This window comes from Equus asinus, chromosome 1, assembly GCF_041296235.1.
Source record: "Equus asinus isolate D_3611 breed Donkey chromosome 1, EquAss-T2T_v2, whole genome shotgun sequence".
Taxonomy (NCBI): Eukaryota; Metazoa; Chordata; class Mammalia; order Perissodactyla; family Equidae; genus Equus; species Equus asinus.
Genome location: NC_091790.1, coordinates 192,912,613 through 192,934,033, shown reverse-complemented (window position 1 = coordinate 192,934,033; position 21,421 = coordinate 192,912,613). Strand labels below are relative to the sequence as shown.

The window sequence follows — 21,421 nt, the reverse complement described above, 5'->3', positions numbered from 1 at the left end:
CTTCTGGATTTTTTTTAAAAGTATTTGTTATTTGACTGAGTTTAACTGGACTGAGCTCCCTGCCCACCACCAGAAAAATCAATGACGTATATAAATGTAAATGCAGCATAAAACCTTCCCCCAAAACCTCTCTTCTAGGATGCAGATGGGGGAGAAAGAAGGGTAATGGTTTGGTCCATTTAAAAATATATTTATGATAAATATTTTTAAATAAAACATTTAAGTGTACTAAACATATTTAAATATAATTTATATGTTTATATATTTAAAAATGAAAGGTTGCCTTTTGTAACTGGGCCTCGAAATCCTTATGTGTCAGGGGACTGCAAGCCCAGACGTGGCATCCTACACCACCACCTGCCTCATCCTGCTTGTCCCCGGAGCTGGAGAATGGGGCTCTTGAGAGGGAGAAAGCAAGCCAAAGGATTTCTTACAAACTCTCTTCGAGTAAGAATTTTGTTTCTGTGAACTCCTCTCTTCCACATTCCCACCACGCTGAGTTTGCAGCCCTGCCCACGAGAAAGAGGTTCTCATCAGAGAGCACAGGGAGCTGCTGGGTTCCAGAGACACAAGGTGCCCAGGATGCATGTTGGCAGAGGCAGAAAAATAACCAGGTCGCCCCAGCTCAGCAGGAGCATCGCCACAAGACAGTTTAAAGGGCTCCTGTTCCTCCTGGACAGGTGAGGGTCCAGGCCAGAGCCGAGAGTTCATTTCTCTCTCTCCATCTGCCAATCAGTAGACCGGGGCCTCACTGATAATTGCGCTCTCAAGGTAATGGCTTGTTTAAGTAATTGATGATGTTTGTCCTCACTGGGGAATCTTAGTACATCAAAAGATGTTGAGAAAACCAAAATTCACCTAGAGTCTGAATTAATCACTTTGTCAAGCACAACAAAGGCTGTCTTGCTTTGCTAATAATCCCAAATGAGGCAGCAACCCTTAGTTAAATAAGGAAACTATGGTGTCTTTAATTAATCTTTCAAAGGACTCAGATTCGCTTTATTTTTATGAAAATATGGGGAAATGCATGCAGAGCTGGTATTTTCCAAACTTCTCAAGTGTAGGAAGGGTGAGACCTGGCTTCACTGAAGTTCATAGAAAAGGATCTGAGGGCTCTAGTTGACCACAAGGTGAGCATGCGTGTCTGTACCTGGGTCAGAGGAAGTTAGAGTCAGTCTGTGCCTCCAAATGCTGCCCTGTGGCCCCAGCACCTCCCCTGCCCCAGGCTCAGGGTGCCGCTGAACATGGGCCCCATCCCCGGGACAGCTGCCTCAGCCTTTCTGGGCTGCACCTCAGAACCCAGCCACCCTCCAGCCTGCTCACTGGCTGAGTTTCTGATTCCAAATCGTCTCTCAACCCTCTCTTCACCAGGCAACTCCAGCTTCCCCTTTCCTCCCCCTCACCCCCTCCCAGAGCTCCAGGCCAGTCTGAGTCCTTTGCTGACACTAGTCACACTGCAGGGACTCAAGAACATGCGGGTCAGAGCCCTGGCATCCTGCGTGCCCAGAACGGGAGGCTGGATGTGTGGCTGTGTTGGTGTGATCCCAGCAGCACAGCCATCTTTCAAAGAACTTTGCCAGCCCTAAGGCCACTTGGAAGCCAATGAGCAGGATGACGGGATGGAGTCTGGAAGCCACTCAGTTCATTTCAGCGATACTTACAGAGCGTCGTTACCCTACAAAGGGCGAGACACACCCCCGAAGAGTGTATCCTACAGGAAACAGATGGGGAACGGAGATTTCCCTTGCACTTGAGAAGCCCAGATAACTGCTTTCCGTGTACTTCTTATCCGACCTAGTTACTCCCCATGGCTTCTAAACTGGGCCACGTCTGACTCTTTCCATCAATCCTCATCTGCAATCGACCACCAAGTACTGTCAATCCTGCCATGAAAACGTCTCTCCAGTGAGTTCTCCTTACTTCTGACTGGCACTGCCGATTTCAGGCCCTCAATGTCTCTCCCTTGGGCGTGGGCTCTTCAACATGTCCTAAACTGGCCTCCCAGCTTCCAGTTCCTCCCCTCATTCAGCGATCTGCTGTCTACGATAGTGCCAGAATAATCTGGCTAATGAGCAAATCTGACCATGTTGTGACCCGATTCAGAATTCATCATTGGCTACCTGTCACTTTTAGACCAAACACTAAACTCCTTTATTTGGCGCATAGGGCCCTTTGATGGTCAACTCTGGCCTGCCTCCCCAGCCTCACTGCAGGTGGTCTCTGTCCCCCACCTTAAGACTCTGGCAATCTTTCTTGACTTGGACATTTCTAGTTATGCCAGCTTGTTTCACTCTTGCAGCCTTTTATCCATGCTGTTCTCCAGGGCCAGGACTAAGATGAGGCACTTGAGGCACCCAGGGCACAAAACTGAAGGAGGCGCTCACTGTCAGGGATGTGCCTCCTTTAACCTTGCACTCCAGGTACCTGCTCACCTCACCCTGGGCCCAGCACACTCTTTTCTCTGCCTTGTGTGTCCACCCTCTTTCTCCACCTGGCAAGTCTTGGAGGCAACTCCTCCAAGAAGCCACCCAGACTATCCTGGGCACACGGAGACATTTTCCTTGGCCACTGGCTCCCTAATGGCAGAGGGATTACAAACAAAGAGTAGGAGAGCTCAGTGTATTGTTTGTAGGAATATAATCCTGTCTAAGTTCATTATTTACTGTACCTGGTTCTGTTTCCATCATGTGGGCTTAGTCATCTGTAGTTAATCCTTTTGTTTTTATGAAGTCCTTAAAAAACCCTTTAGGCCTTGTTGTGAAAGAGAGACATCTGCCTAGAGTGAACCCCAACAGACAATTAAGTTAGGGCCCAGAGAGGGCAGAGGGGGTTACTCCTGCCTCTGTGTCCTCCATAATAATAATGAGCAGTTACAGAAGATTTCCCAAGGGGCAGAAGCTATTCTAAGTGTTTCCCACGTATTAACTCATTTATTCCTCTCCCTACTCTTGGTGGAAGGTGCTATTATGATCATCTTCATTTTGCAGATGGGAAAACTAAGGCTCAGGAGATTAAGTAACTCATCCAAGGTCACACAGAAGGTAAGTAGCAGAGCTAACATTCGAACCCTTGCTCTTTGGCTCTAGAGTCTGTGCTCTTAGCTAGCAGCTTCTACGGTCTCTCATTTTACATTTCCAGAGATGCACATGGCCTAGAACCCAACTGTCTACAAGACAAGGGGCGCAGAAAGCCGTGCTTTGCTCACTTCTGTGGGTTAAGGGCTCTGAGGTCTCCGTGAAAAGGGAGATGCCATTCACAGGACTCTATTATCCCCTGGGACAAAATCAACTGATCAAATTAGCCACTGAGTCTGCAGGGCCCCAGACTTGAAACAAGGACAGGTAAATTTGAAGTGAAGACCCTGCCTGTGCAGAGTAGAAGGACTGTTTCTTTGGCCGGTAGAGTTTCATCATCTCTGAGTAGCACGGGGGCATTGGGTACTTGTAGTAGTTGCAGAGAATGATTCTAAGTTCTCTTGCATCTAGCCTCGTAGGTGCTCAAAAAATATTTGCCAGTTGGATGTGAGGTTATGTCTTCATAAACCCAGCCAATATTTCCATCTTTCTATTGCACCATGACTGACCCAAAAGCCTGGAACAGGCCTGGGAGACCCAATTCTGTCTCCCAGCTTGGCAGACGACTTAAAGAGCTTGGACAATCAAAATGACAAAAGAATATTGTGAGTGTTTCAAAAATATTTATAATCCCACTGCATCTTGTTTGTTACTGTAATTCCCAAATCTTTGTGTTGACCTAGTTCTTGGCAAGTTCACTCATTGGCCTTTGATTACCTCTTTACTATAGTGATCAACTAGGGGTCCAACTGGAAATTGTATAAAACAAGGTCAGAAGGCATTAGCTCCAGTCTAAGATCACGAAAAGTCTCAGTGCCCTGTGCTCATCAGCGTGGTTGCTTCTGGGTCTCGCCCCTCTGGGTGACCAGAACCTGAACCAGACACACAGACCCACAGAACCTGCCTGACCTTTCCCATGGCCGACCCATCTGGGTTTTGCATCTTGCCTGCCTCCTACACTTTATAATCCCTTGTATAAATATTATCCCTTTTCCTAGTCCTGGCTCATCCTAGCCATTCCTATCTCGTCACCTGTATTAGTTATCTACTGCTGTGTAACAAATTATTCCAAAACCTAAGTGGCTTAAAACAACAAACATTTATTATCTCACACCATTTCCAAGGGTCAGGAATCTGGGAGTGGATTAGCTAGGTGGTTTTGGCTCAGGGTCTAGCATGAGGTTCCAGTCAAGCTGTCAGCTGGGGCTTCAGTGATCTAAGGCCTGCCTGAGCCTGGAGGGTCTGCTTCCATGCCCACTTTAGTAGCCCTTGACTGTCTTCACAATGTGGCCTCTCCCTAGCACTGCTCAGAAGAGCAACTGGCCTCTCCCTAAACAAGCAATCTGAGTAAGAGAGAGAGAGAAAGAGAGAGAGAGAGAGAGAGAAAGCACAAGCCCAAGATGGAAGCCTCAGTCTTTTATAACACAACCTTGGAAGTGACATACAGCGTTCTACTGGTACAGTGGGAGAAGGGACTATGCAAGGGTGTGAATTTCAGGGGACAGGGATCACTAGGGACCATCTTGGAGGTGGCCACCACATCATGTATGCCCCAGTGTGGACAAATTTAATTTAAGTGTATGCTCTTCCAAAGTTTCACCTTGGGTTTTTCAAGTTGGTAACTAAGCCTTGTAAGGTCTATAAGCTGTTACCTTCTATGATGTGGTACTGAAACAAGATGTAGTTGTTCCATTCGTCATTCCATAAAGATGTATTTGGTGCCTACTCTGTGCCAGGCACTATGCCAGACGCCACCATACTTCAGTGAGAGAATAGATAGGGTCTACTTGACTTTCACTGGAAAACTAAAATCAAGGAAACTTCAGACTAGGGTGAATAAAAGTGGATTTGAAGCCTTCAGAAAATCATATGGTTAACAATAGCTAACATTTTCCAAGCATTTGCCATGGGTCAGGATTGTACCAAAGACTTTATAAACAGTGTGGCCTTTAATCTCCACCGGCATCCTTGTTATGTCCATTAAATGATGGGGACACTGAGACTTATAGACAGGCCCCAGGGACTAGACCACTGGTCAGTGGCCAGGCCACAGCTCAGACCTGGTCTGTCTGAGGGAAGGGCCTGAGCCTCTAGCCAGGCCTCTGACGGATCTGTCCTGTCTCAGCAAGGCCAGTGAGAGAAAGGAGACTGCACTCCTCTCCTAGTGCCACCATAACGAAGTACCACGAGCTGGGGCCTTACAGCAATAGAAATTTATTCTCTCACAGTTCTGCAGGCCAGAAGTCTAGAGTCAAGGTGTTGGCAAGGCTGTGCTCTCTCTGAGCTCTAGGGTAGGATCCCTCCTTGCTCTTCCAGCTTCTCATGGATGCTGGCCATCCTTGGACTTCCTGGCTTGCAGCCCCATCAGTCAAGCCTCTGCCTGCATCATCACGTGGCATTCTTCCTGTGTGTCTATGTCTTCATGTCGTCCTCACTCTGGGTGCCTCTGTGTCCAAGTTTCCTTCTTCTTATAAGGACATCAGTCATGAATTAGGGCCCACTATAATCCAGTATAAACTCATCTTAACTTGGTTACGTCTGCAAAGACCCTGTTTCTGAGTAGGACCACATTCTGAGGTGCCTAGTGGACGTGAATTTTGGGGAGACACAACTCAACCTGCTACAAAGACCATCAGAGCTGTCAGCAGCCCTGGAAAAGACCTCAAGAAAATAATCCATGTGAGTATATTAATGGGAGGTATCTTCCTGACCACCCTGGGGACAGAGAAGGCAAGATGGAAAGAAACTGACCCTAATGAAAGAAAACACTAATTCAAAAACATTTTTTTTCCTGGCTCACTCTGAATGTTGTGCTTTTTTAATTTTGTCGAATGGGTTTTTGGGTTTTGGTGGGGGTTTTTTTTTACTATTTATTATTACTATACTTACTAATCTATATTTTACTTGTTTTAGTCAGCACTCCCTTTTCATAGGAAAAAAGGAAGTGACATTTTGTGGTTGATTTTGGATCGCAAGAGCACCTCCCTGTTCAGACTCGCCAGTGACTTCCTGGAGGGGCCTGTGTACTAGTATATGGAAGTGAGATCAAAACCTCTTTTATCTTGGAAAGAGCAAGTTAAATTCATCGTGTGTAACAGGCCTGGTGTTACTGGGACACACCCTTTCTTCTTTCAGCCACTAGCCAGCACCAAGTGGTAGGTTCTGGAAAGGTAAGAGATCCTAAAACTTATTTCTTCTTTAATAACCCAGTAGGGCTCTAGCACCCATGAGAATATTTAAAACAATTCTGGAACTATTTATGTTTTCAGCCATGGCCATTTGTTGGCATAACAGCATCCATAAATTTACTGTCCAGTGTAGAACAATGAAATTTGTCCTAAACCATACAGCTCACAATTTACAAGGGTGTCCCCTGGTTGTTGTATTTCAGGGAACGGTGACCACACTGTGCTTTCTGCATTCAGGCTTCTTCTGGTCTTCTGGACTTCAGAAATGCCTCGCCTTAGTCCTGCTTTTCCAGACTGGAGTTGGATCCTTTTTGTGGCAGCTGCTTCCTTCCCCGCCTCATCCCCCGAATCAATATTTACTCTTCTCAGAGTATGTTCTAGCTCCATCATCGCTCAGCCCTTGACCTCCATTGCTTATTCAGCTAGAAATTCCTGGGTATGTCCCCAGACTCAGGCCAGGTCCAAGCTGAGCCCCTATACTGAGCTCGTGATTCTGCTTTAGCAATCCTGGGGCTAGTCCACCATTCCATAGCCAAGACCCACCACGACCCGCCATGTCAGTGTCTTAGCGGACAAATTCTGCATCAGCATCTGTTATTTTTTTCAGAGATCATTGTTTTCATTTACAATAAAAATCCAAATATCTATTAGCTTTAAATTTTTGTTTGTTTTTCTTTGTTTTTGTTTCTTGTTTTATTTTGTCTTGTCGCTCACGGCCACTTTCTGCTTTGCATTCCTGTGATATTTCAGGAGTAGAGCTTTCCCAAAGTATCCTCTTCAGCCTGGGAGCCATGACAAACACATGTGGAGCAGATCTGAACCTACCCGTAGCCTGCAAGAGAGCTACCCCAGCCGACCCACGGACTATGAGAGAAATCAATGTTGTTGTCTGCCAGTGAGTTTGGTGTTGTTTGTTACACAGCATTGTTGCAGCAGTAGTTAACTAATACAGGTCAATTCACTGAACTTCTCTGGACCTTCACTTCCTTCTGTAAAATGAAGCTGTTGGATTGTAATCAAGGTGCTCAACCTTTTTCCTACCCCTCCACAACTAAGGGCTCTAGCATATACCCAACAGTAACAGAGACAAAATATACCAGAGTCAAATATTGCAAAGCACTAAAGCACTATTGAGAAGGGCTGGGATGTTCGTTCCATTTAGGAATTAGGGACTTCTTAGGGCCTTGGAGAGCATTATTTCAGTGGACAATGGAGCAGAGGCCCCATTGCAGGGCTGAAAGGTAAATGGGAGGTGAGAAAGTGAACAAGTATGGGGTCCTCTCTCAGGAAACTTGGCTGGCAAGAGAAGGATGGGTGGAGTGGTAGCTGGGGTGGAGCATACAGTCAAAGAAGAGGTGGTTGGTTAGTTGGTTGGTTGGTTGACTGACTTACAGTGTTTTAAGATGGAGACAATTGAATCTGCAAAGAAGCATTTACAATGTCATGGTTAAGGGATAACGAAGGTAAGGGCTTGGACAAGAGTGCGGGAAACAAGAGGTCTAGTCTACCAGAGAGAGTTGAGTGAGGCTCACCAGGATGCATTTACTGACGTGATTGATATGCATCATTTACGTGTCAGATTCTCAAACCAAAGGGCAAGGCAAGTACCAACGAAACAAAGACCAAATGAAACATAGAATTGTGCTGTTACTGTTCAAATTAGGGGATAAATGTAAATTTTGTCACAGGAAAATCTGAAAGATGTCTGGAAAGTAAATTGAGTTTAAAGCTTGGTTTATTGAGCACTTTTCAAGAATTAGATTTTCTTTTGTTTTTAAACACCTACAACTAAGACATAAACAATTGTCGTCAACACACTAATAATAATGTATGTTGATGTAAGATTTACCATTCACAAGTGCTCATACTCCCTTTGAAGGAGACTGGAAAAGCATGACTGTCTGCACTTCACCATTGGAAACTGAAGCTCAGAGAGGCAGCTGACATCTCAGACCTTCTTCCTGAGAAAAATCCACTCTTCTCAACTGCCTTTCTTCCCAATCTCTCCTAAACCTGCTGCATTCTGGCTTCTGTCCCCACCACACCATCAGTGACCATCTCCATCATCACCTAAGACTTCTTAGCTGCTAAATCCAATAGATATTTTTTAAACCTCATCTTATTTGTTCAAAGCCAAAAGTACTTACTTTTGGTATAAGCCCAAGGTCATTCAAAATGAGGCTACTTGTTCAAGTAAGGCTCTCTTCCCTTTTTACTTCAATGCATTTCTGAAGATCATATAAGAATTCCAAATGGTGTTAAAAAATAGATAAATAAAATAGAAACAAAACCGTGATCTACCTACCTAGCATCTGTGCAATTATGTTGAGTACAGCCTGCAGTTACGGAGTAACAATAGCTAACGCTCATTGAACACTGACTGCGCCCAGCACTGCTCCAAGCCTGCTCCACGTTTTAAGTCATTTAATCCTCCCGCCGCGCTATGAGGCAAGTACTATTATTATCCCTGGTTTACAAATGGGGCAACTGAGACACAGAGACCTTACAAACTTGCATAAGGTCACAAAGCTAGCCAGGATCTGAACCCAGGCAATTCTGTTCCAAAGCCCAAACTCTGGACCATCTTACAAATTTGGCATAGGCAGCCAAGATTGACGTGTTTTTAGCGTCTTTTTAAAGGTAGTGTTGACCAATTAACATGCAGCCAAAGGGCTCGAGTGTGGTTCTTTTCCTAACAGGGTTCAACAGTCACCTTTGCACCGTGATTTTGTTTAGCAATCCTTCCTTCCTAAGTTGTGCAGAGATGAACTTTAACCCACAGCCCTGTCTAGCCTGAATTATAAAGACAAAATCTTTTATTAAGATCCATAGTTCAATTCAATGAAATTCGGTTATATAACAAGTGGGGGTGGTAGCTGGTTGCGGTGTATGGAGCCAGAAATGAATGGAAATTCTGTGATGATATTCATAGTAGCAAAGAACAACCAACACGTATTTGTGTCTACATATGCCAAGCATATTCCACACAAAATCCTACATACTATCTCTTTTCATTCAATTTTGTTTGACAAATACGCGCGTGCATATTACCCAATAGAAATGTATTAAGTGCCTCAGGCACAATGCTGGGCACTTAAGGCAAAAGCCAAGTAGACCCAACCCTGCTTACCTTCTAATGTGGGAGCCAGGTAAGTGGTCAGAGAGAGAGAAGGTACCAGGTGCCGTGGGGCCAAGAGCACAGGGGATGCAGAAGCTGTTACCTGAATGAAGGGGTAAAGGGCATCCCAGTAAAGGGAAGGAAATTGGCGGTAAACAGCATGGTGTATGGAATGAACTGTGAGCACCAGAGAGCAAAGTGCCAGGTGAGAAGTGATGGAAGTTGACCATGCAGAGGTGGATGGGACCAGCCCAGAGGGCCTCACATGCCAGGCCAGGGAGACTTAATTCCCTAGGAGGGGAGGGCCATGGAAGCGTTTTGTGCAATGGAGCGGCAAGCTTCTGGTGTGTTATTCTGACTGCAGAGTTGGAGGACAAATTTGAGGGACACAAGACAGCAGGCGGGGAAACCAGTTGGGAGGCTATTTCCAGCCTAGGGATGCTATTGAAATCCTGAACTACAGCCGTAGAAGAGCAGATAGAGAGGAAGGGGTATTCAGGGAACACTTAGGAAACAAGATAGGCAAGACTGTGGGTTGGTTGACTGTCAGGGGTGAGGAAGAGCTGGCATGGGTGGGAAAGTGCCATATGCTGAGAGGCAGGGACTGCCATCCCTCTCTTATCTAAGGAAACCAGCAAGGATGGAGTGACTTGCCCAAGATGCAAAAGTCTATCTGCTCTAAACTGTAGAGGCCTAGCTTATTTCCACAATGCCACATGTCTCCTGAGAACTTCCCAATCACCTCCCTCTACCATCTCTTATATCGTGAGATGATGCTACCAATTTTGGTCACTCGCTGTGTACAGATAGAGTTCAAACCCTTCAGTGTATAACTGGCTGTGCTTTACAATGCTTACAGCCTGCGGGCCCCGGATGCCTATTGATTTGCAAAGGTAGGGAGGGGGTACATGAGATATTTTCAACATTTCAAAAAGCCTGATGTAAACTGCACATTTATTGACAATAAGATTGTGCAGGTTAACTGAAATGTCAAGTTTCTTTGCTTTGGAGTGGAATTATAACTTGGTACACTAGTGCTGGTTATCTCATTGATCTGCTCTCCTCATTGGCAGAGCTTCCATCAGCTTGTCTCTGAATAATTAAAATGGGAAAATAAATCAATCATTACTTAAATATGCATTGTTGTTTGGACAATAGAACATGGGACCTGTGGGGAAATAATATAAACAGCGGATGTTGTTGGAGAGTTTGGATAGCATTGCATTAAACTGTGGGGATTAGGGATCAATGGAAGAGTGAAGGAGGAAGGGTTGTCCTTTGATGCCTCTCTGCCGGGGGTGGATGCCTCCTAGCTCCCCAATACTATTGTCAGTATACCCAGCTCAGACCCACCGTGCTCTGTGCTCCCCACTTATTACGTCTTCTAAATGACTGGTCCTGCATTCTATCCCATCCCCTCCTTCTGCATCGGAGCCTTGCTCTTCAGTTTCTAATGTGACTGTTGCTCCACCTCTCTGAATTTGTGGGGATGCTGTCTACTGCACAGCAGCAAGGCTGAACCAGCGCTCAACCTAGAAGACTTTCAGCATCCAATGAGAGTGTGAACTAAGAAGTCATTGATTCACGCTTTCAACGAGCCGTGTGCAAGGCATTCTGCCAGGTGTGGAGAACACCGTGCCACTAGTGTGCAAGAGGGAGGGAGATTGATCCTACCCTCCCCTGTGCTTGCACCCACACACGTAACGGTAACCATTTGAAAGCAGTGCTGCTATCTCAGTCACCTGAGGGATGACTATGATCATTAACATTTAGAGAGTAGCAAAAAAATGGCCATCCTCTTCCTGGGACTGTCTTCAGGAATTGCTGTCTGCTGAGGCAAAACCTAAGAAGCATACCTTTGCAAGGACAATGGGAGGTTTAGGATGGCCCTGCAGTGTGGCCCTGCGCCAGACTCTTCAAGGAGGCTGAGGACAGCTCAGAGAGCAGGGCTCCCAGGGTCTCCCCACGCAGCCCCCAGGAAGTCGTGCAACATCACTTATTTCTGGTAAATCAGGAACAAAGTGGCTCATAGTAATTGAAGCACCAATCCACAGCAGCATGAGCACCTGCTCCTGTCTCTTCTCTCCCCAAAGTCTCGTCCCCATGTCCAGAGGTACGTTATTTTTGCAAGCAAAAACAAGTCTCTGTAACACTGCTGAGGTTCCCAGAGATGGGACACTTATCCTCAAGGGCAAATGACGGCCTATTAAATTAGTGGTTATTATGGCATTCAAGGGTAGAGGGAAGGGTTCATTCTACAGCTTTATTTCTGGAAGAGCCACTGTCCTTGAAGGAAAAGTGCTACCAAGCGTATACTCAAGCAGCTCAGTGAAGCGCTAACATAAATCCGATGATTTGCTTTGTTTATGGAATGAATGAGATTCTTCTTTCATTTCTGCCCAAGAGTAGATGTTACCAGAAGCCTGAACTCCTTACTAGATGAGAGAAGATATGATCATAAGTATTAAGACTATGGCTATTGTTTTCTTTAAAAAAAACTAAACTAAACTAAACTAAGAAAAGCTCATATACCTAATGAGAGTGGCCCTTCAACAGACTTCTCAGGCTTCCAGAACTAGTTCATAAACCTCTGAGTAAGTAACAATGAGCCTTATTGTTTTATACTCACATTTTGTTTTGGATTGAAAATCATATTATTTAGTCTAATCACCTATTTGCCAAAATTTGGGCTGTTTTAAAAAAATCAATCCATTCTCAACAAAGATGACAATTTGTTGCCTTGAAGGCTGTCAAAAGACTACATCTATACACTAAGGACCATTCCCAAAGAAAAGTGTTAAGAATGAGCTTTCTGATAGAGGCATTTCTGCAGTAAAGGTTTAGCCTATCAGGAAAATGCCTTTGAAGGTCATAAAATTCATTTGGCTGTATAAGTTCTGGTGTGTATGCTAAAATAATCAGTCACGTTACTTTATAGTCACACCTCGTACTCTCGTTCTGGAAAATCAATAAAGTGAGGAGAAGGCTAGGGATATTGTGTATAACTATTTAAAAGAGAGAAAACAAAAAATAATATTCTGTGAAAATGGTCCTCGAGGAAGCACAGACCTAGTTTTCATAAGCAGGCTCAATTTTATCTCCAAGCTCATCGCTGAGTTATTAAAGCAAAATACCTATCATATCCTAGACAAAAAGACAAAAAATAAAAAAGGGAAATAGCATGCATCCTTCTCTCAATGCACTGGGGCACTGGAAATTATCCGTGGCCTTTAAAATGTGTTTCCAAAATGTGTCCATTATTCACACTCTTAATGTTTTGTTCCACCACATGTTACAAACCCTGATGTTGCCCTCACCTGTGCTGCTTCCCCACCTGAAATTTTCTCCTTCCCCTCGTCTGCCAAGTCAATTCTTGCCTGCATTTCAAGACGCTTCTGTTTTCCAAAGCCACCTCTGACTGGCTGGCAACCCAGCAAGGCTGAGGGACTGGGGCTGGAAGGTGAGAAGCAAGAATCGTGCACAAAGCTACAATGAGGCCCCTAAAAGCTGCTTCTAGATTGTATTTCCAGGCCTCTGGGACACTCTGTCAGTGCCATGGGAACTGCCACCGAGGATGAGGAGGGTGTCCAGGTGAAAGAGGGAGCAGTCACTTGGGGACCACTTGAGCTTTATCAGGTTTGTTTTTACCAGCAGCTGCTAGGTTCATCACAGACCCACCGTAGCATCAACAGATGAAGCAGTCATGGAGTCCAGATCTAGAAGGCGCTCGGTGGCCTTTCACTTTGTTGATAATTTCCTTTGCTGTGCAGAAGCTTTTGTTTGATCTTGTTCCACGTATTTATTTTTGATTTTGTTGCTGTGCTTTTAGTGCCATATCCGAAACATCATTGCCAAGACCACTGTCAAGAGCTTCCCCCATGTTCTTATCTAAGAGTTTTACAGTTTCAGGTCTTACATTTACATCTTTAGTGTATTTCAAGTTTATTTTTGTGTATGGTATAAGGGTTCAATTTCATTCTTTTACATGTGATTATCCAGTTTCCCCAACATCATTTATGAACAGACTGTCCTTTCCCCATTGTGTATTTTTGACTACTTTGTCAAAAGTTAATTGACTGTATATGCATGGGTTTATTTCTGGATGCTTCATTCTGTTCCATTGGTCTATGTTTCTGTTTTTATGCCAGGACCATACTGTTTTGACCTCTGTAGCTTTGTAAGATAGTTTGAAATCAGAAAATGTGATGCCTCCAGCTTTGTTCTCCTTCCTCAAGATTGCTTTGGCTATTTGGGGTCTTCTGTGGTTCCACACAAATTTTGGGATTTTTTTCTATTTCTTTGGAAAATGCCATTGGAATTTTGATAGGAATTGTGTTGAATCTGTAGATCATTTTGATTGGTATGGATATTTTAACAATATTAATTCTTCTGTGAACGTGGAATATCTTTCCATTTATTTTGTTTCATCTTCAGTTTCTTTCATTAGTGTCTTATCATTTTCAATGTACAGATCTTTTACCTCCTTAGTTAAATTTATTCCTAAGTATTCTATTCTTTTCTTTCTTTTTTTAGTATTCTATTCTTTTTGATGCTATTGTAAATGGGATTATTTTCTTTCTTTTTTCAGATAGTTTCTTGTTAGTATACAGAAATGCAACTGATTTTTGTATGTTGATTTGTGTTGTGCAAATTTAATGAATTCATTAACTAGTTTTAATAGCTTTTTGGTAGCATCTTTAGGATTTTGTATATATAAGATCATGTGATCTGCAAACAGAGACAGTTTTACTTCTTTTCTGATTTGGGTGCCTTTTATTTCTTTTTCTTGCCTAATTGCTCTGGCTAGAACTCCCAGCATTGTGTTGAATAGGAATGGTGAGAGTGGGCATCCTTGTCTTATTTCTGATCTTAGAGGAAAAATTTCCAGCTTTTCACTGTTGAGTATGATGTTAGCTGTGGGCTTGTCATATATGGCCTTTATTATGTTGAGGTACATTCCTTCTAAGCCTAATTTGTTGAGAGTTTTTATTATGAAAAGAAGTTGGATTTTGTCAAGTGCTTTTTCTGCATCTATTGAGATGATCATACAATTTTTATCCTTCGTTCTCTTCATGTATCACATTTATTGATTTGCAGATGTTGAACCATCCTTGCATCCCAAGGAGCAATGGTTTATTTTATTTTATTTTATTTTATTTTCAGGGAAAGATTTGCTCTGAGCTAACATCTGCTCCAATCTTCCTCTTCTTTTTTCCTCCCCAAAGCCCCAGTATGTAGTTGTATATCCTAGTTGTAAGTCCTTCTAGTTCTTCTATGTGAGCCACTGCCACAGCATGGCAACTGAGATACAGGTGGCATGGTTCCACAACTGGGAAGCAAACCCAAGCCACCAAAGTGTTGGGCGCCGAACTTTAACCACCAGGCCATTGTTGCTGGCTCAGCAATGGTTTCTTTTAAATACAGCCTTGGACTAAATGTGGATCTAGAATTAGAATCCAGTTCTTCCACATATAAAGCAAGCTGTCTGAGAAAGAAACATCCAAGTACAGTGATGAACTTTTTCATTATAGTCTTAAGTCTTAATAATCACCAATCACATTTTACTTTAACCTGATCTTAGAACGAGACTTGATCAGAACACTAACTCACCCTGATTCCTGTTTTAATGTCCAATTGATTCATACCTCTGGGTCTTGGGCTCCCTGAGCTTTAAATGCAGCTTGGCATTCAAAGTCCTTCCACCTTTCCAAGACAGCTCTTCTCAGCCTCCACCATCTACCTATATTTACCTGCTGTGACTGTTTAGCTACTTAATGGAACAGCCACAGTTTACCTTTCTCACTGCCCCATGAGCTGATACTGTCTCTCATTACTCCAATGTCCCCGGGACATTCTTCTCTGCTGGTAGAAATAGTGACATTACAACCCTAAAACACCCATGCCCAAAGTATAAAATTGCTTTCCTCTTCACCACTAGAGAAGAGTAATTTCCTACTCTTTTTAGAAAAGTTTCTCGTTTGTCGTTCTGTAATTCATACTTATTAAAGAAATATGGAAGATGAAAAAAGACTAAAAGAAGGAATAAAAATAATCCCACCACTGAAAGAAAAGCACTTTTAATATTTGGCTATTTCCTTACGCTCTTTCAGAAAGAATAAAGAAATCTTTATCTTACCAACAGGAATCCACCTGCCAATTCTTAGATATGCTTGTAAGTTTAAATACAGTAGTGCTTAAGGTGCCTCGAGCAATATTCAACCGGTGCAATTTATCTCGTACATCAAATCTTTTCCAGAAGTCAGAATTTCAAACAATTTTATACAGACAAATTAGTTTTTAAAATGTCTTATCACGTGTGTTAATCACTTTCGCCTGTGCTTCAAGTAACTTCTAGCTAATATATTCTCCATCCGCAGCGGAGCAGCTCCCATCCCCACAGAGCCCAGTTCACGCTGCTCAGCCATGTAACTGTCAACTTAAGTGATCGTCGTTGAAAAATTGTGTCAAATGCAGTTTAGGGAAAACTGTCAAAATATACTCCGCGTATTTTGTAACGGTCTCTTTTTAAATGAAATTAACTCTTTTGTCTTCTTTCCAAATTCGCACATCCACTTGGTAATTGAGAAGTGTTTATTAAGCACACGCCATGGTTTCTGCTCTGCGAGGTGAGAGGGGATGCAAAAACAGTGCACCTGCAACAGTTAGAAAAGTGGACACCAAGTTGGTGCAAGCTGAAAACACAATGGGCTTTCAGGAAAGGGAGTGATTCACGAGGGCAAAGGAATTAAGATTTGTACTGAACTGTGAGGGCTAAGAGAAGAACCAGCAAGAAAAATACCAGCAGAGAGTCGAGGCTGGAATAGCCTTCAGCCAACCCTTATTAGGCACCAACTACATGCCAGGCATTGTGAGAGATACGGGAGGATGAGAGACGAAAAGCAGCCCTGAGTGGGGGCTGGTAAGTGCCTTGGGAAAACAGGAAAAGTTTTCCTGAGGAGACTCCCTGAACTTAGCATTGAAGGAAGGGGAGGAGGAAGGGAATTCCAAGAAGGGCGCCTAGCAAAGACAAAGATATGGATACACGCCATGACATGACCATTCACAGAACCACATACAGCTCAGAGTGTCAGGGAGAAGGGGGCCAACAAGGCAACTGAAAGAGACAGGAGCCAAAGCCTAAGTCCCAGGTCCTGGGCTGATGAATGTGTACTTCTTAACTTGACCCCCGTCAACCACATGCTAGGAGAACACAAGTTTCTGGAATTGCAATGAGATATGAGCCCTCGCCTCTGCCTTGAAAGAACACACAGGCTGGTTGGGGAGGCAAGAAGCAGTCCTCCTAATCTTACCTCCTCAGAGTTTAGGCTCTCCAAGGCAATCTTACCAGGCCCAACAGCTGGGGTAACTCTTAAAGGAAAGACCAAAGAGTTTGAATGTTCAGGAGACGCCACCCTCCACAATTTCTCCTCAGGAGCCAGATGGCTGTGGGGGTCTCTCCACCTCCAGCTTTCCCTGAGCACCTCTCTCTCTCCCACATGTGTCTCTCTAGAGAATGAAGTGGGAGGGAGGCCCCACCTCACTCAAGATAATGTCTGTTGCTCAGAGGCTATCTGGAGTCTTGCCTAGAAGAGGAGGGTGGAGACCCAAGGATGGTTCCCTTGAGCTGGATCCAGGGATAGACCCAGGCATGCCCTCCTGCTGCCTCTTCCCCTTCAGCGTTATCTTCTCCAGACTTGCAGCTCACCCTAGAACCTCCAGGTCTCCTCCTGCCTTGGGCGTCTGATCCAGACCTCCTGTCTCCTGACCTTGTACCAGGACTTCACTCCATGCCTGGCACACATTAACAGATCAATAAATATTTTTGTGATAACAACTGGAAGTCAGCCTTCACTTCCTATTCACCACCTCTGGTTCATGCCTTTATCTAATCTCTGTGTCTTTGGCCCAGGTTATTAATATGGCCCCGGGAATAGGTTACAAATGCACAGCTGGCTTGCTAAATGGTGCAGGGTTATTGTCTGTGACTCTCTGATCAATGCTGATTATAAACTCCCAGTTATAGCAGCTTATCAGTCAGGACATATGCCCCTTTCCATGACCAGAGCAACATTAATGTCTGCAGTTCACTCATTCATTCATCAAACATTTATCAAGGCCATACTATATCTCAGGCACTGAGCTAGGAGTTAAGAATAGAAAAAGGAGATAATAAAGACAGAAACAAAAGTGTAGTCAAGTATGTAATATAAACATTGATGCTGTGAGACCACCATGACGACTGAGGTGAGACACGCTTTGAGAATCACAGAGCATAGCTATAGACGAGAAATTAATATTAACAAGCATATTAATAAGAAATTTAAAATATGCCTAAAGCACTAAAGACTTCTTTTCCTCTGCGTTTAGGTTACATAGATGATGGTTAATTACAGTGGTTGACACCTACTAAGCACCTACTATGTGTCAGGTACTGCTGTGTGCGTCACTGAGCTCATTGAGATGGCTGGATTAATGGAGTGGGGGAGCACCATTTGCTCCTAGTTTTGCGTGTGGCTAGTTTTAAGGCAAGCTAAGCTACACTGAGAAAAGTTCAAAAGATAATTAAACCAGTTAAAAAGCAAAACAGCAGTGGGACTGAAGCTGGGTTTCAGAGCCAATTTCCGAGAAGTAATTTCATCATCATAGAACATCAAACGCGAATTCCATTTTCAGCTATGCAAATTCCAAAAGAATAATACCTCACATTTGCATAATGCTTGATGCTTTTCAAAGTGCTTTCCCAGTTATTAATCTAGAGGAGACTTTATTACCACCGGAAACACAAATTGAAATTCTGTTCAAACTCAAGCTCGCCATTATTTTTTCCACTTTCCCCTCAAAAGCCAGGGCTGCCTAGATCCAGGTGCTTTTGATTGAGTAACTCTAAGAAGTTTAACCGACAGGGTGAATATGCATAAATGTCACATCTTGTGGAGACTTCGATCTGCAGACACAGGAACTTCAATTGAGCCAGACTTTGGAAGACCCCCTGTGCAATTAACAAAGTCACAGGGAGCTACTCTCAGTTCCAATTTGAGATCCTTTCAGGGTCTCAAACTTTGTGGGCTCTGCATGTACTACGTTCATCAGAATCTATTCCCTTCTATCAAACATTGGGAAATTAGTTCCACCTCTTTTTCCAGAAACCTACAGAAATCCCAGCGACTTTGCACAAAGTGGCCCACGATGCCAGACAGCTTCTATGTCTTTTTTGTTTTTAATGTACTGTGAGCCAAGAGGCTGAATCCGCTGTAAATCCAACAAGGGGAGAGGGTCTTAGGAAAACGAGGTGAGAAGATATGACAGAGTGCGAGAAAATACTTCTCCTCAAACCTTTCCAATTTGTTTCTTTTTCCATCTCTTTCAAACTTAATTATGTGTAGCGTTCTCAGTCACTGAATCACCAACCTTTCCTGACACCTCAATCTCATGCATTTTAGCAAAAGATTAACCTGGCTGTTTGCTTTTAATTCTGAAGCTGTGTTAATACTCAACTCCCTCTAGATTAGAAAAGAAGAAAAACACACTCCCACATACCCCACCTGGCTCCAGCGAGGCTCCAGGGCTGCTATTTCTGACAACATCACAGTCATTGCAACGTGCTGGCTGCACTTACCATTTCAAGAGGGCCAAGAGGACCACTGACAGGGCCACCGTCACCATGAGGCCATTCACTTCTAGTTGGAGAAAGCTCAAGACTTCCATTGTTCCTCAGAGACCCTAGAGGGGTGGTCCTCCAGAGGAAAGAGGGAGGCTGGGAGCCCTGCTGTTACAGGAACCAGATGGAAGAAGGAATGGGAGACCAAGAAAACATCACATCAAGTGGGTCCCCCAAAATGTGCTCTTTCTCAGAGTGTCTCCTTATAAAGAGGAAGGAAGAGGAGGGGAAAACAAAGGGTTTCAGTGTTATGCAATGAATCAGCAACTTTATTTTCTCGATAACTATGCCGTCAATAAACATTTATGTTAACTTCCCTGGGAAGCAGCCGTGGACCTGGCCCCATGTTTGCTGAGAAACAAAATGGTTGCAACCATAGATTTCTACTTTGACAAGTGGTCCTTAAAAAAAACTCCTCTCCAAAATAATAATAATTCTTCATAATTAAATGAAGATATGGATCAGGAGACTCTGAATATCCCATAAAAATATAGGACCAGACATTAGCCTGATGAAAAATACTGGCTCATGGAGGACATCCATCCTACAAAATTCATTGATTCTTGGGGTCTAATGACTCTTCTGGAGTCAGAGGGATCCTTGGTGACTGGCTGTTGGAACAGACCAAACTCTTGCCTAGGTCAGTGCTCTCATCATGAGTGAGAGAATTTCTTAAATGTCTGAAAGCATATCCATAGGCTTATGTGTGAGTCCTTTGTTTTAGCTCTGACCTTATCTGACTAAAGTAGACTGAATCATTTTTTGCTTATTAGTCAGTATACCACACCTTTGGTGTTGGGGAAGGTGTATGAAAGAGGAAATTGTTCACTCTCTATGACATTCATCCATCCATTCAATGTGTATGGGCACCAGATTCTGCGCTGAGTTTACAGACAGTGTTTGGAAAGTAGAGTTAGCACTGGACTCTGGAAAATTCTCTCTGGGGAGAGACAGACAATAAACAGGTAGACAAATAAATAAGTAATTGCAAGTTGAGAACAGTGTTGTGCAGGTCATGAACATGGAGCTGTGATTGAGAACAACTCGGGTGACCCATTAAGAGAATGTCGTTGTGGAGCTGGCCTTGTGGCATAGTGGTTAAGTTCGCACACTCTGCTTTGGCGGCCTGGGGTTCACGGGTTCCAATCCCGGGCACGGACCTACTCACTGCTCATCAAGCCATGCTGAGGCAGGCATCCCACACATAAAGTAGAGGAAGATGGGCACAGATGTTAGCTCAGGGCCAATCTTCCTCAGCAAAAAGAGGATTGGCGGCAGATGTTAGCTCAGAGCTAGTCTTCCTCAAAAAAAAAAAAAAAAAAGAGTGTTGTGGGGAAATGTGTCTGAAGAGGAAAGCTTGAAGCTGAGATTTTCAGTTGAGGAAGAATTTGTCATGTAAAGAGCCATGGGCAAAGCCTTCCAGGCAAAAAGGGGGACAGAGGTAAAAGCTCTAAGGTGGGGAAGAACTTCCCATGTTGTGGGAACTGGAAAGAGGCCAGTTCTGCTGGAGTATAGTGGGCCAGCTGGGAAAAGATGTAGACATGGCTAGACATGGACAGCACAGAGCCACGGTGAGAAGCTTGGGCTTCATTTTATGTGCCACTTAAGGTTTTAATATGATTGTATTTACATTTGTTAAAATCATTCTCGCTGCACTTGAAGAATTCATTGGAAGGGAGCAAGAAGAAAAGTAGGGAGGCCACTTAGAAGACCATTGTGTTCATCTCGAGATGAGGCAGCTCAGACTAGAGTAGGGATGGGAGGTGGAATGAATTTGAAAGACATTTTGGGGGTGGACTCTGCAGAATTTCCTGGTGGATGGGACGTGAAAGGGAAGGGGCGAAGGCGCCTGACACCCAGGCTCCTGACTTGAGCGATGCATGTCCAGGGGTGCCACTTACTGAGACGGGGGAGACAGGGGATTACTGGGAAAATTAAGAGTGCAGTTTTGGTCCTGTTAAGTTTGAGATGGCTGGGGGACATCTGAGTGGAGCTGTCAAGTCAGAGGGGAGTCTTGGCTGAAAATATAAATAATAATAATTAATAACGACAATGCCATTTATGGAGTACTCTGTGCTAGTTACTATTCTAAGAGTGTTCATATGTGTTAACTCATTTAATCCTCGTAAACACCCCTTTGAGGTAAATCTTATTAACCCCATTTTATAGCAAGAGAAATTGAGGCATGGAATATATGACTCCAAAACCCATTCTCTTAACAAAAGATTATATTCAAACATGGAAGGCCTCGATATACAAATGGGATTTAAATCCGGAGGACTAGATGAGCTCTAGCCACAAATAAGACAGTGACCCACACAGCTACCAAGTACTTTCCCAGTTCTTCCCTTCTCTCTGACCATTTGCCTGCCTCCCTGTTCTG

The 21,421-nt window shown here is 43.8% G+C and overlaps 1 protein-coding gene and 1 long non-coding RNA gene across 5 annotated transcripts in view; one reads left to right on the top strand and one right to left on the bottom strand.

The window, feature by feature from the left end:
• Positions 1 to 19,261, bottom strand: part of TBXAS1 (thromboxane A synthase 1) — a 161,643-nt gene extending 142,382 nt beyond the window's left edge. The window contains exon 1 of one of the 3 annotated variants that reach the window (XM_014859250.3): positions 18,997 to 19,261. In XM_014859250.3, coding sequence (XP_014714736.2) covers positions 18,997 to 19,085 — 89 coding nt within the window. In that variant the 5' untranslated portion in view covers positions 19,086 to 19,261. The remainder of the gene's footprint in view (positions 1 to 18,996) is intronic. The other 2 variants (XM_070514549.1, XM_070514552.1) reach the window with 2 other exon arrangements.
• Positions 2,672 to 9,280, top strand: LOC139044894 (uncharacterized). Of its 2 annotated transcripts, XR_011502365.1 has the most exons (4): positions 2,672 to 3,041; positions 5,621 to 5,753; positions 5,988 to 6,244; positions 6,466 to 9,280. It is a non-coding gene; the product is annotated as an uncharacterized lncRNA (long non-coding RNA). The 2 variants fall into 2 exon arrangements; XR_011502359.1 differs by having other exon boundaries at positions 2,674 to 5,753.
• Positions 19,262 to 21,421: the final 2,160 nt, after the last annotated feature.